The sequence below is a fragment of the Phymastichus coffea genome, unplaced genomic scaffold (genome assembly GCF_024137745.1).
Source record: "Phymastichus coffea isolate CEN01 unplaced genomic scaffold, Cenicafe_Pcof_1.1 PCOF00008, whole genome shotgun sequence".
Classification (NCBI taxonomy): Eukaryota; Metazoa; Arthropoda; class Insecta; order Hymenoptera; family Eulophidae; genus Phymastichus; species Phymastichus coffea.
This window is the reverse complement of record NW_026706819.1, coordinates 4,678,605-4,692,408: the sequence shown is the minus strand read 5'-3', so window position 1 is coordinate 4,692,408 and position 13,804 is coordinate 4,678,605. Positions and strand designations below refer to the sequence as shown.

At 34.7% G+C, this 13,804-nt stretch overlaps 1 protein-coding gene across 3 annotated transcripts in view; it reads right to left on the bottom strand.

Annotated features, from left to right (window-relative positions):
• Positions 1-13,187, bottom strand: part of LOC131669544 (DNA-directed RNA polymerase II subunit Rpb4-like) — a 116,147-nt gene extending 102,960 nt beyond the window's left edge. Inside the window, exons 1-3 of one of the 3 annotated variants that reach the window (XM_058944500.1) lie at positions 12,995-13,187; positions 12,614-12,781; positions 11,233-12,541 (exon numbers count right to left, since the gene is read on the bottom strand). In XM_058944500.1, the coding sequence (XP_058800483.1) occupies positions 11,424-12,541; positions 12,614-12,781; positions 12,995-13,055 (1,347 nt within the window). In that variant the 5' untranslated portion in view covers positions 13,056-13,187 and the 3' untranslated portion in view covers positions 11,233-11,423. Of the gene's footprint in view, positions 1-11,232; positions 12,782-12,994 lie in introns of those variants that run through there. The other 2 variants (XM_058944491.1, XM_058944509.1) reach the window with 2 other exon arrangements.
• Positions 13,188-13,804: the final 617 nt, after the last annotated feature.

Sequence of the window (13,804 nt, the reverse complement as noted above, 5' to 3'; positions counted from 1 at the left end):
AATCTTTTATAAATCAATAGCAAAAATTGAATCAAAAAGTTCAGAATGCTGCAAATGTTCACTAGGTATCTGTACGTATTAGTCTTAGTTCCCCATAATCATGAGTATGAATCATAGGATTCCAACAGTTTTTACAGAAATTCTTCCTAATAGTATACCTCCTAAATTGAAAAACACCCGTAAGTTCTTATAACAGTTCTTATGCAAGTTCTTCCAGAAGGACTTACAAACTTATTTGCAGGAGGTGGTGTAAACGACGGTCGAACATCACTTCGTCTCTCTCTCTCTCTCTTCCTCTCTCTTTATATCTATAAGGAAGAAGAAGAAAACAAGCGGGTAAGCGCGAATAAAATAAAAAAATGGTCCCGGGGTCCCGTCGTTAGCCGTAAGACAGGGTCGGCGAGCCGCATCTGTTCCTCAGGTGTGCCACATCGACGCTGATCGACCCCGTCAATAAATTACCTCGTATTTACTCTCGTTTTTTGTCGGGTTATTCTGTTTGTTCGTCGCAAAATAGGGAACGAAGAAATCCGCGGAATTGTAAACGTTTAGGACAGACACCGGACATATGTAAAATAAATTACCGAAAATTGTAAGGCTAAGCAGCGACAAAAAGGCGCCTTGTCCGTTTGGGCCTTCTTATTTCAGCTCATCACTATAAAACTCACTCTCGCCAATGACCGCGGGCGTACGCAAGGTCTGCGTATCGTCGCCGGACACCACTATACTATTCCGAGGGATGAGTCCCTGGAGGTAGTTAGACCCCACGGTAAACCGATAGTCTTACCAGACGTTTCCGGGTATTGTCGGATCATAAAATGAACAGATAGGGCCGGCACAGAGGTTCCTCTAGGCTGACAGGCTGGCGAGAGAGAGAGAGAGAGAGAGAGAGAGAGACGAATTTGAACAGGCAAACGACAAGAAAGTGGAAGACAGAATGGAGAAGGAAGGGGAAACGGGGGCGTAAACCATGTCGCATCAACCAGGCACCAGAACGAGATTTGGACTCAAACGATCAGGTCGCCTTTTAGTCGCTACTAGCCACGCGAAAGTCTTTGTCAATTTGAAGAAATAAATATCAGTCTGTAAAATTATCGAATTTAACAATCTATTATTATTTCTCATACTCACCCCTAACAGGTGGTTTTTAAAAATTATCCATAAATCTAGTAATGGTTTAACTACGCGAAAAACAACTGTGAAAATTTTCTCGATGGATTCGATGATGTAGGTTCCCCATAGTGCGTTGGGTCCAGATAGACACACGGAATACTTTACAGAGAAATAATATTTGCCGAATGAGGAATCTGATTGAATATTAAGCCTGTTCAAACAGAGGTTACTATTAAAAATATAATTATTTCAATTTAACATAAGTTTAAATTTTCATTTTTCAAGTGATGATATAAAATACTGACTTCAATTTTTTTTCAATAAACTTTTCCCTTATTATACAGTTATTATAAAATTATCTACATATTATTCACACATAATTAAAAGGTCCAATTGTAACGATATCATAGGAATATTTTATAAAAATTAATTCCAAACTTTAATTTATAAGTAAGAATTTGATCAAGAAAATATTTAATTGAAAATAATAAAAATAGTAATTGCTAAATGGGATACTGGTATAGATTGGCGAGTTTTTACGCGAACGTTAACCATTGTAACGGCGGGGTCTATACTTTAACGAATAATTATGGCTCCTTAAAACCTTTTATTAAGTTTTCGTTCCGGGGCTTGACTAGAAAATAAGAGATGTGGAGAAAAAGATGTTAATTTTAATAAGTTTCTGCGATTTAATAAATTATTCTTATAGGAAATTAATCGAAGAATAGTTGGTTATATTAAGGATATTAGGGAGTGGGGTTCTACTCGTGGAAGGGAGTAGACGTGTCTTAACTGTGAGTGCGAGTTTTGATGAGAAAGTTTGAGAGGAAAAGTGTTTGAGAAGAGAGATTGAGGTGAAAAGAGCGTGGAGGCGGAAGAGAAGTGGATTAGAGAGAGAGAGAGAGGGGGGCTTGGAGAAGAGCAGGAAAGAGCAGACAGAGAGGAATAAAGAAAAAAGAAAAGTTGAGGTTAAGAGAGAAAATCAGGAAGCGGGAAAGGCAGGTAGAGAGGAGGGGCGGTAAGAAGTAAAGACGGAGACAGAAAAGGTAAGACAGAGAATAAAGATGAAATCACGAGCAGAATTAGAGAGACGAATTAAGGCGTACAGGTTAGTGATGGAAAGATTTGTGACGACAGAAAAATTAAGAGATAAGGGTCGAAGGATAGATAAGAAAGGCCCAGAGGAGGAAAAGAAGAAAAGAGCTAAGGTGGTGAGGGGGAGAGAGAGCGGAGAGGGGCTGAGAGAGAATATTAGAGGAGAAATGAGAAAGGCAAAAAGATGCAAGAGCGAAAGTGAGGGGAGCGAGATGGAAGGGGAGGGGGGACAAGGACTGGACAACATCATAAGGGAAGTGGGAAAAAGTAGTGGTGCAGAAGATATAATGGAAAAGATACGGGCAGATATAAGGGATTTAAAAGAGGTATGTGAGGAAGAAAGGAGAGAATGAACAGAAATGCTTAAAGAAATGATGGAAAAAATGGAAAGAATGGAGACAGAGGGGAAAAGAAGAGAAGAAAGATGGGAGAAATAGGAAAAGTTAGGAGAGAATAAGAGAAAGAGAGAGAGAAGAAAGGAAAAAAGAGAGTTAGAGAAAAAAATGCAGGAAAAATGGGGAGAGAGGATGAACCAGTTGGAAGAAGCGTGCGTGAAATTAAAAGAAAGTATAGAAGGAGGAAACGAGAAGCAAAGAGGAACAGAAGTAGGCAATAAGGAAGAAATAGAGTATATGAGAGAAAAAATGGATAGATAAACAATATAATAGTGACAGACTTAGAGAGTGGGTTAAATGGGAAAAGAAGGGTGAGGCAGAGGACTGGTTAAGAGAGGAATTAAAAATGAAAGGGGAGATAGTGAATCTGAGAAGAATAGGAGGGATAGCGGCGAGGGGTGATCGGAGAGAAAGAGGAAAAAAAATGTGACAAATTAGATGCGCTTCATGAGAATAAAAAGAAGGAATTATGAAGAGGAAAAAGAAGCAGAGGCAGAAAAAGATCTTTATAGATCAGGACTGGACGTGGAAGCAGAGGAAGATAAGAGAGAAAGAAAGAAGAGAAGAGAAATAAAAGGTAAAGGGAATTTGATACAATAGGGCTAACCGAAACCTGGATGAAGAGGCTAGGGACAAAAACTGGGGTGCAGAAGCAACTGAAAGGGTATAATATAGAGTGGAGAGACTTAAGAAGGGAAGGAAGAAGGAGGAGAGAAATAGGGGAAGGAATAATGGCGGTAAGAGAGCGGAAAGGGATGAGTAAAGTTGAATGGAAGTAAGAAAGGACAAGTGAGGTAATAGCAGGAGAAATAAAGATCGGAGGGAGGAAATACATGACAGCCACGGTGTATATGCAACATGAGAAAAAGGAAAACTATGAATACCTAAGCGGAGAGATAGAGGAGAACAGAGGAAAAACAATAATTATAGTAGGAGACTTCTATAATAAAGGCCATGGATAAAGTGTTAAACGGAGAGGGAGAAGAAATGATAATATAGCTAGGAGAAATGGGCTTAGTGATAACGAATGGGAGAAAAGAAGGAGATGAAGAGAGAGGAATAACATATATAGGAGCGAGAGGAATGTCAACAATAGACTATGTAGTAGGTAACGAGGACGGTGATGAGGCAATAAAAAGGGTTGGGTGCAAATAAAAGAGACGGTAAAATCGGACCACTTACCTGTAGAAGTGGAATTGGGAGACAAAATAGCAGAAGAAAGAAAAGAAGAGAAAGAAAGAATGATAGACGACTGGAGCGAAGAAGGTATAAGAGAGTATCAGAGATGGATAGACACAATAGGGGGAACAAAAAAATGGAAAGAGATAACATATAGAGTGAGGAACGCAGTCGTAAAAAAGAAGTTAAGGAAAGAAAAAGGATCGAAAAAAAGCTGGTGGAGAAAAGAATGTAGGATAAAAAAAGCTAGGGTGATGGCAGAGTTGAATAAGGTAAGAAAAGGGGAAGCAGACAGGGGGAAATACCTAGAAGCAAAGAGAGAATACAAAGAGGAAATAAGAAAAGCGAAAGAAGCTGAGGCGAAAAGAGTGGCAGAAGAAATAAGAAAAGATAAGATGAGAAGAAAATTCTGGGATAAAGTGAATAGCAATAGGAAGAAAAGAATTGGATTAGATGAAAATATAGGAAAAGAAGAATGGTTAAGGCACTTCAAGGGACAATTGGGAGAGAAAGAAAAAGAAGAAAGCAAAGGGGAAGAAACCGAAGACAGCGAAGGAGTGGAAGGTGCAGAGATCAAAGTAAGAGAAGTAAAAGATGTAATAAGAAAAATGAAAAAGAAAAAGGCGACAGGAGACGATGGTATAGCGAATGAAGCGTGGATGGAAGGCACGGAAGGCTTGTTAAAAGATATGATAAAATGATTAAATGGAATATGGAAGGGAGAAGGATATCCGGAAGAATAGAGGAAGGGAATAATAGTACCAATATATAAGAAAAGGAGGAAAGAAGAAGTAGAAAACTCCCTGATGGATACGGGATATAAAATTTATGCGGAAATACTGAGGAAAAAGCTGGAAAGAGAACTAGAAGCTAAAGAAATGCTAAGCGATACGCAGATGGGATTCAGGAAGAAAAGAGGAACAATGGACGCAATATATGTATTAAAAACAATAATAGGGAAGGAAATAAGGGAAAAAGGAGGAAAACTGTTTGTATTCTTTGTCGACATTAAGGCCGCTTTTGACAAGATAAAGAGGAAGAAAATATGGGAAACAATGAAAGAGAAAGGGATAAATAGAAAAATTAGGAAAAGAATAAAAGAAATATATAAGAAAACAGGGAGTAAGGTAAAAGTTGGAGAAGAAATAATTGGGGAGTTCGCGACTTACAAAGGCGTAAGGCAAGGGTGTCCTTTGAGCACCACGCTATTTAATCTTGCCTTCGCCGACCTGGAAGTCAAGATCAAACAAGTGCAAGAAGGAGGGGAAGTGATAGGAAGGAAGAAAATATGGATATCAGGATATGCAGATGATATACGTAGTGATGATGACAAAGAGTGAAAGTGGAATGAAAGCAATGCTTGTAAAATTAAGAACGTACCTGGAAGAAAAGGGATTAAAGCTAAATGTAGGAAAATCAAAGATGATGAAATGCAGGAGAGGACGAGAAAGGGGAAACGAAGAAAACCTCGAATGGGAAGGTGAGAAGATAGAGATGGTTAAAGAGTACAATTACTTGGGATATGTGATAAGAAGAAATAACGGAAATAAAAAGCAGATAAAGAAGGTAGAAGGGAACATAAATATGGAACTCGGAAGACTATGAAGGCTAGAAAAAAAACTATTTATAGAAAATTGGGAGCTAAGGATGAACCTGTTCGATGTACTGGCGAAAAGCGTGATTATGTATGGAGCAGAAATCTGGGGATGGAAGAGATATGAGGAAATAGAGAGATTACAACTAAAATACATAAAGTTAGTATTGGGATTAGATAGAAACACGCCAAGTTACTCAATACGATGGGAAACAGGAAGACAAGAAATGAAAGAAACAGCATTAGAAAGAGCAATGAGGTATGAAAACAAAATAAGAGAAGAAAGAGATGGCTTAATAAAAAAAGAAGCATGGAGAGAATTAAAGAAAAGGGAAAGAAGTGAAAAAGATAAAAAGGGTAAAAAGGAGAAGAGAAAGAAAAGGCTAGAAATGAAAGAATTTCATAGATTAATAGGGCGTGGGAAGCGCAGGGACGCCGTTCTAGTCGCTTTGACTGTTTCGCTAATATACACAGTATAACGAGTGGCCCGACCTTCGTTATGTCTCTCTCCCTCCATACATAATTATAATCATCCTCATATATATATATATATATATATATATATATATATATATATATATATTTGTCATATACTTATTTCACATCTGTGGCAGCCAAAGGTAAGTCAGAGAGAGCGCTAATAGAGGGCGAGTTAGAGAGAGAATTCGGGAAGCCGACGCGACACAAGCGAGAACGAGAGTGGGGATTCATCATTGTATCAGCGACTTCGAAGCACGCGGACATATTGCGAGTGGCTCTACACGTGCGCGACCTTTGTTCTCCGCTACCGATTTTTCTGGCGTTTCCGGCGAGTACGCTAGTGTCCACTCGGTGCAAGACTTCGGGTCTGAGATTATCCCTAGCCCTTGGTGGGCCAGTTCCTGCGAGTACGCGCGCGAACCTTCAAGGCCGCCCGCCTCCCGACTGCACCCGAGCTGTACACTGCGCGTCCTCGCGAGCCGCGTGCGAGGCTGAGGGCACCGTTTCCAGGGCTGACGCTGGAACGTCTTTGTAAGTACCACTTCGAATACGTGTCTCTCTCGCTAACCTTTCGCCGCTCTCTCTCTCGCTTACGCTGCGTCCTAACTCTGTACTTTCCTCAGTAGTAAACTCGATGCTTTTTGTATATCTGCTTTCTTTCTCTGAGCATTTTACCTATCGTAGTCAATCCCGTTCCGTCCTCCCTCGCACCTGAATTTCGTGATCGCTCAAAAGCGCCCATAGGACTACACGACGCTCTCTGCGGGCTAAGGTAACAGACGCTGTACCAAGTCGTTGCTGTTGCTGCTGGGTTAGGCTTCGCACAGGCTATTACGAGGCCCACTCCGAGCTGTTTCTAACTTCCTCGTAAATTATATAATGAGCGACTCGCGCTGGGTCAAAACCCCGTTATAACAGTAAGAACTATCAAAGCTAAAAGCAGCCATGGCTCAGTTGTTAGAAGTTACGGTTTATCGATACATAGGACGTGATTTCGATTCCTCGTAGTGTCTGCTCATTTTTTTCACTGAGCTAAATCTGCATTGCATATACACATAAATAAATTATATAAATAAATTCAATTACACATAAATAGATTTTAATATTTAAAACGTATTTTAGATTGGGTGGGTGGAGAGGGGCGGGGAATCTCGCGCGTGATCTAAGAGTGCTGATCTGACAGCTCATGCACTTCAGATCACTGATCTGAGGCACCCCCTGATCTGTGACCTCTCTAGTTTACCTACTAGCATGGTAAGAAATTATTAAAACCTATCGCGACTTCAAAACATATCGATTATTACAAAAATATCTGCGATAATGAATCGATTCATCTCGCGATTAATAATCAATCGAGTTTTGAGAAATATTAGTAGCTTCAAGTATTCCTGATCTCGTCCGGTTTCGACAAATATGCCTCTGATTAATTTAAATAATGACCTTGCCACCGTATGTCCTAAAAAGTATGCCGAAATTGTAGAAAAAATGATAGAGCGAAATACACATCTTAAATTAGGAAATTTTAAGTTGAAAACCACTGTGAAAAAACAATCGAATGTAACTAATAAATTAAATACTAAATTAGTTCAATCTAAATATGCTGTAAATTTAAAAGGAGACTTGAGTCTTTACATGAAAATATTCAAGAAATTTTTCAAATGCAAGTTTTACATAAAAAGCTTAGACCGCGATCAAGCGGAAAAAGTTTGCTATTAATCTATTTTATAAATCACAGAAAACATATGATTATTTAAGTAACAAGATGTGTTTCGTTGATTAGGAAATGGGTTAATAAGCTAGATTTACATCTGGGTTTATGCGATAATTTATCGGATATTTTGAAAATAAAATCGCGTAGTGTGTCTGCGAAAGAACGTCAATGTATATTTATGTGGGATGAAATATTGATTAACAAATGGTTAGAATATAATTTAAAAAATGATATTTTGCAGGGATTTCAACATTTTGGTGACGAGATTCGGAATTCTAATATCGCGACACATACACTTGTTTTTATGATTACTGATAGGTAGCATGATGTCAGCCAATAACGTATTACCTCTCCAATAATTAAGTTCCCGGCACGACTTTACAGTATATTATATAAGAGTTTTAAATGGTTAAGGTCATGACTTTTATTATCAAATCAATGACTTGTAATCTTGGGACTCCTTATCAATCAGCAATAAAAATTATAGGAATTACAGAAGAATAACCGTTTTTAAGAATAGAATTTTGAACGGAAACATTACAGAATTTGGCGAAACGCTGATTTCATGGGGTCCTATTAAGAGAGCTTGAAAAAATACATAATCGAAAGATCGTTTAGACGATCCTGTTCCATTGCTGCTCTCAATCGATTTTTTATTAATATTAATTAATAATTAATGCCCTTTGATTAATTAATGTTGCTACAAGAATAATTTTTCACTAACATAAATTTCAGACAAAAAAAAGACAGACAACGTTAAGTTGTGTTCAGTTGGTAACACAATCGGATTACATGTAGAAGGCTGCTTCGCACGCTAGAGAAATGAATTAGACTATATGATGATTAACTGAACTTTATTGACTAGATTACAGTTGACTGTTTGCTCCCCCAGAGCTGTATGAATTCAAGTATAGTCTGAAATGAGTGATTCTCTTGGCGTTAGAACAACTAAGTAGTTGCCACGAGGAGCTGGTAAAGGTGTCACCAACTACCTCGAGTGACGGTGAGAGACTGACTGCTGCTATTCGAACTCGCTGCGAGGAACGAGTGTTTGCTTGCGCCGTCGCGTTACCGACGACTGAGGAGTGCTGCTATCTCGTGCCTGCAGACGTAAGCTTGGCGTGACCGCCACATACATGCTATTAACGCGGGCTTTTATAATTTTTTCAAATTGTATCTTTTTAATGTATAATTTGTTTTAGGAAAAATGCTAGTTAAGACAAAAACTATACAATAATTATTATTCATAATGCAAAGGATAAAATAATTTTCTACAAGTCAATATTGATAGGTGACTGGTGTTTATTAAATTTATCTCGACATACATAAATGTTTCAAACGCATGCATATACTATCTTTTATTATTTCTAAAAGAAATTTAATTTGAAATGACCTACAGATATAATACAGGGTGTACCAAAAGTAACTGTACACCTGAAAAATCTTTCCAAGATCGCATTATTTGACAAAATTGTTCAAACAGTTGTAAGGTTTAGTCCAAAAAAATAGTCGATGACCTGAACTTTGACCCTAAGATCATTTTTGAAGATCATTTCAAAGTCAGCTTTTTTATTTAAATGGGAACCCCTATTTTTTATTTCGAAAATGAAGAGCAGGAACCTTGGATCAACCTTGACTTTGAGGGTCATTTAAAGGTTATATTCAAGGTATAAAGTAAATCAAGGTCATCGATTATTTTCTTGGATCAAACCTGATAACTGTTGTTTGAACAATTTTCTCGGAAAATACGATCTTGGAATTTTTCGCCACATGTACAGTTACTTTTAGTATACCCTGTATAATATCAGTTAAAAAGAAATAAAAATGTTATAAAAAATATAACACAAGACTACAAAACCATCCAAATAAGCTCATTAGTAAACTTCTCAAGATAATGATCACTACTACCAGACTCAAAAAATATATATTGATGAAAATATAAGTAAATTAAAATTTATATGATATACACATAAAAAAATGTATATGATACGCAAATTTAAAAATAAATACGGAATACTCACTGTAGTTCCTACTGCATACCATATTCACTTAGCATTATAGCAATCACATTTACTTATTGTCAAAATTCAATAAACAGATTGTAAATTAACAAATAATAAAAAAAATATGACTGCTTGTTCACAAATGAACTAATTCACACTTAATATTAGAAAAATTACGAAAATAAGTTTTTATGTCGCTATTTTCACGATTTCATCTCTAAAATGCGACAATTAGTCCTGTTTTTCTTCAATATCATATGTTTATTTCAGATATTAATTTAGTAGTTGTATTAGACATTCTAAAAACGTTATGGTTTGTGAAAAGAATGCCATTTATTATTACTAGTGGTGTTTAACGCGCTTCATGCGCTCCTTTTTTTCTTTACATTCATTTTGATGCATGAATACAGATCACATTTTTATTCGTTAATTAGAATTTTCAAAAATTTAATGTGCATTAGATATTCCTTTGATTTGACACAACATATGGCTAACGATATTATTTATTGATAAATAAATATCTTATATACTCATGATTTCAAAATGTTATCAATGAAATTTCATCATCCAAAGTTCTGTGTTCATCCAATCTACTATATAATTTTACGGAATCTCTAAATTCATGCAAAATTCTATCTATTTAAAATTTTGGTTTGATTCTGGCAAAATATAAAATTTGGTGGGACTATCTTAAAATTTTAGTATTATAACAATTCCTTAATATCTAAATGTTTTTCCCTGTTAAAAGAGAGAATGATAAAGAGTGAAGCCTCTATTGATTTTGATTGGTTAGTTTGAGTTCTGACGTATTGATTTTGATTGGTCAGTTTAGCTCAAAGATAAGATCAATAGACAAATCACGGATTTATTAGATGACACAGAGCAACGCTTTTATACTGCTATTGATACTATCATAAACAATAATAATGGTGAATTCGATGATATTATGCCGGAACATTTGAATGCTTTAAACCCACCATGCTTGCCACCTTACAAATTACATTTAAAAAAAAATGTATCGTAATGTTAATAAGAAATATCAGCATTAATGAAGGTCTATGCAATGGTACAAGGTTGCAAGTAATAGATTTATCAAATCATTTAATAAAATATAAAATTTTAACGGGTGATAAAACAGGACAAATAGTTTTCTTGAACCGCATTACTTTATATTGTGAAAACGAATATCCGTTTGCCTTTAAAAGGAGACAGTTCCCAGTTAAATTAGCATTTGCTATGACTATTAACAAAGCTCAAGGGCAAACCTTCCGAAAAGTTGTCGTTGATTTACGAAAAGATGTTTTTAGTCATGGGCAATTGTATGTAGCATTCTCTCGTGTTAGATCGTGGATAATTAATTCTATAAAAATCTATTTTGGAAGCCAAATACATTCAAATAAAGTAAAAAATTACGTTTACAAGGAATTATTTCAAGATTAATTAAATTTTGAAAATACATACTGTTAATTATATTGTATGGCCTTACTTACTTACAATTTGTTTAATATTTACATGAATACTTAATTAATGAAATATTATGAAATTTTTATATAACAATGTATAATTGAAATATCGATTTACAACGCACGTAGCGCGCGATGAACTTCTAGTATGATAAAAAAAAGAATAACATAGTAAGAATAAGAATATTAGTGTAAACAATGGGTTTCATTGGTAATTGAAGTCAAGAAATAAATATGAATCTTCAATCTACAAATTTTAATTGATCTCCAAAAATTAAAATTATAGAAACATATTTTATTTTCTAAATTTATCTTTATTTATTATGTATTTTAAAGTTTAATCTTATGAGTTAACCTAGAAATAATTTTCTTTCTTTCTAAACAAAACAGTTAGTTAATTCGGATATAATGATGTTTTGCTAAAAACTCATGAATTTTTTTTGTTTTATTAACATCAATCTTCAGTAAATTTCTAGCATGTGCTAACTTTACAGTACCACATTTTTTATTCTCACTAATCAGCAAATGCTTTATTTCCACGTATAATTCTGGCAAAATTCTAACCACTGAGCAAAGGTCTCTTTCGTTTCTATCTAACTTATTATACTCTTTCATTCCTGAATGTATATCAAGAGGAGGAGCTATTTTTCTCTTACGAAGATTTGTAGATAATGAAGTATTGTTAATTAATTCAACAGAAATATTTTTCTGCCAATTATAATCATTGTTAACTAAATGTTGCTTTTTATTTTTATCATATTCTTGCCGAAGCTTATTTAGGTCATCAAATAGTAGAACACTATAAAAATTTTGCAAACCACATTTTCTGTAAATAAAGAGTTGGTTCAAATTAGTTTTTAACTCTCCAATTCTATGTAAGCATTCCATCATAGAATCAAATTCTATCATATCTAAAATTTGACTAAAAATTCTCATTCTGTCAGCAAGAAGTCTCGTTACTGTATAATTATATCGTAATAAACAAGATGTCATTTTTCGTATAGATATCAATCCATGATTCCTTATAACTTTTTGTCTGCGAGCACGTTCTTTCAATCTCATATTATAACTTTGCACTATAGCAATTTGCAAACATTGTTCCAAATTACAATTCCTATTTTCAATGATAGAGCTATCATATTTCAACTTGGATATTTCTAGTGCAGCATAATTGTCAAAATTTACTTCAAAGTCTGATCTAGCTGCATTATAACCGCCTATAAGCTTATAATTTATAGTTCCGGATGCAAATCTGGGTGGATTTTCAATATTTTCCAATTGAAATATAAATGATATTGGTTCAAAGCTACTAGAACTAGAAGTAGATTTTTTTAACTTGGGTAAATTAGGGATTGATTGATCATCTACAAAATTTTGGATATAATAACTTTCACATTCAATTGAAGATTTTCCTTTCAATCTATTAGATATATCATCCCAATTTCCATAACCATATTCATGTAATAAATCAAGCAGACTTTTTACTTCCCAAGCTAGCCAGCCAGAATCTTTAATTAATTGGAAATCATTATGAATAATTATATAATCATGATTATTTTCATGTTCTGATTTCTCTTTACCATTTGCAAAACAAGTAGTACATAAAATAATATTACAAATGGCACAGTAAATGTATGGCTCGATAATGATACATTTACAAATGAAACAATTTGTGTCCAAAGTATAATGTTCCCCTTTCTCGACTGACATCTTAAGTTTCTTACAATGCTTGCTGTATGATGTCCAGTCTGAAAGTATGAAAATTATTACTAAAGACATAATGCTTACAAGTGATAAAATTAATACAAAGATTATATTAACTGTTTATAATTTTTAAATAGCTATAACAATTTCATAACTAAGTAATATAATTTGTTCTTTAAATTTAGACAGCAACTTTATTTTTAATTTCTATTTTCTATTTCTATTTCATTAAAAAATATAAGTATCGGCATATTCACCTTTAGGAAACTGTAAATCTGCTGCATCCTCTTCTATTGTATCGATATTTAAATTTGACATAATTCGTTTTACAAAATGTTTATGATTTGCAATTCAATAATAATTATAATTTTTTTGTATATAAAAGATGAACAGAAGGTGAAAAAGATGAACCAACTTCTATCCATGGAGATTATATACTCCATGCTTCTACCCCGCCAATGCTTAACCTTAGCGGTCTTAAAAGATAGTAGTCAGAATTAGTTTATTTAAGATAATCGATAAATTAAATATGCCACGAGAAAATTCATAAAAAAGGTAGTAACTTTTTATCTTTGTTTTTTGTTAGTTCGTCCTCGAAAAACCCTTTAAAAAAAAGAAAATCATTCATGGATGCTGAGATCTTAGCATTCAGATCAGAATTACAGTAAATTCGTAAACAATCTGTTTATAAAAAAATTATTCATAGATCAATCGTTAGTTCTTCAGACGAGCTAACGGTATCTGTAATAAAATCAAAGATACATCAGTCATTTAAATTATCAAAAATAAAAAACTGTTTCTGTCTATAGCTGCTGATTTGTGGACAAACATCAAAACGGCAAGCATGCTTCCCGCACAGTGATGAAAATCCGATGACGCTGTGAGTGCTGTGACAGTGATATACTGTTTATGTCACGTGGTTTTTCCACGATTGTAGTAAGGCAGCCGCGCAAATATTTAAAACTTTTTTGCTTGGTATTTTAACATATCATTTTTAACTGCATAGTTTTCTTAGTTCTCACGCTCGTTAAATATGTTTTCGTTTTTCAATACTTGAAACTTCGGAA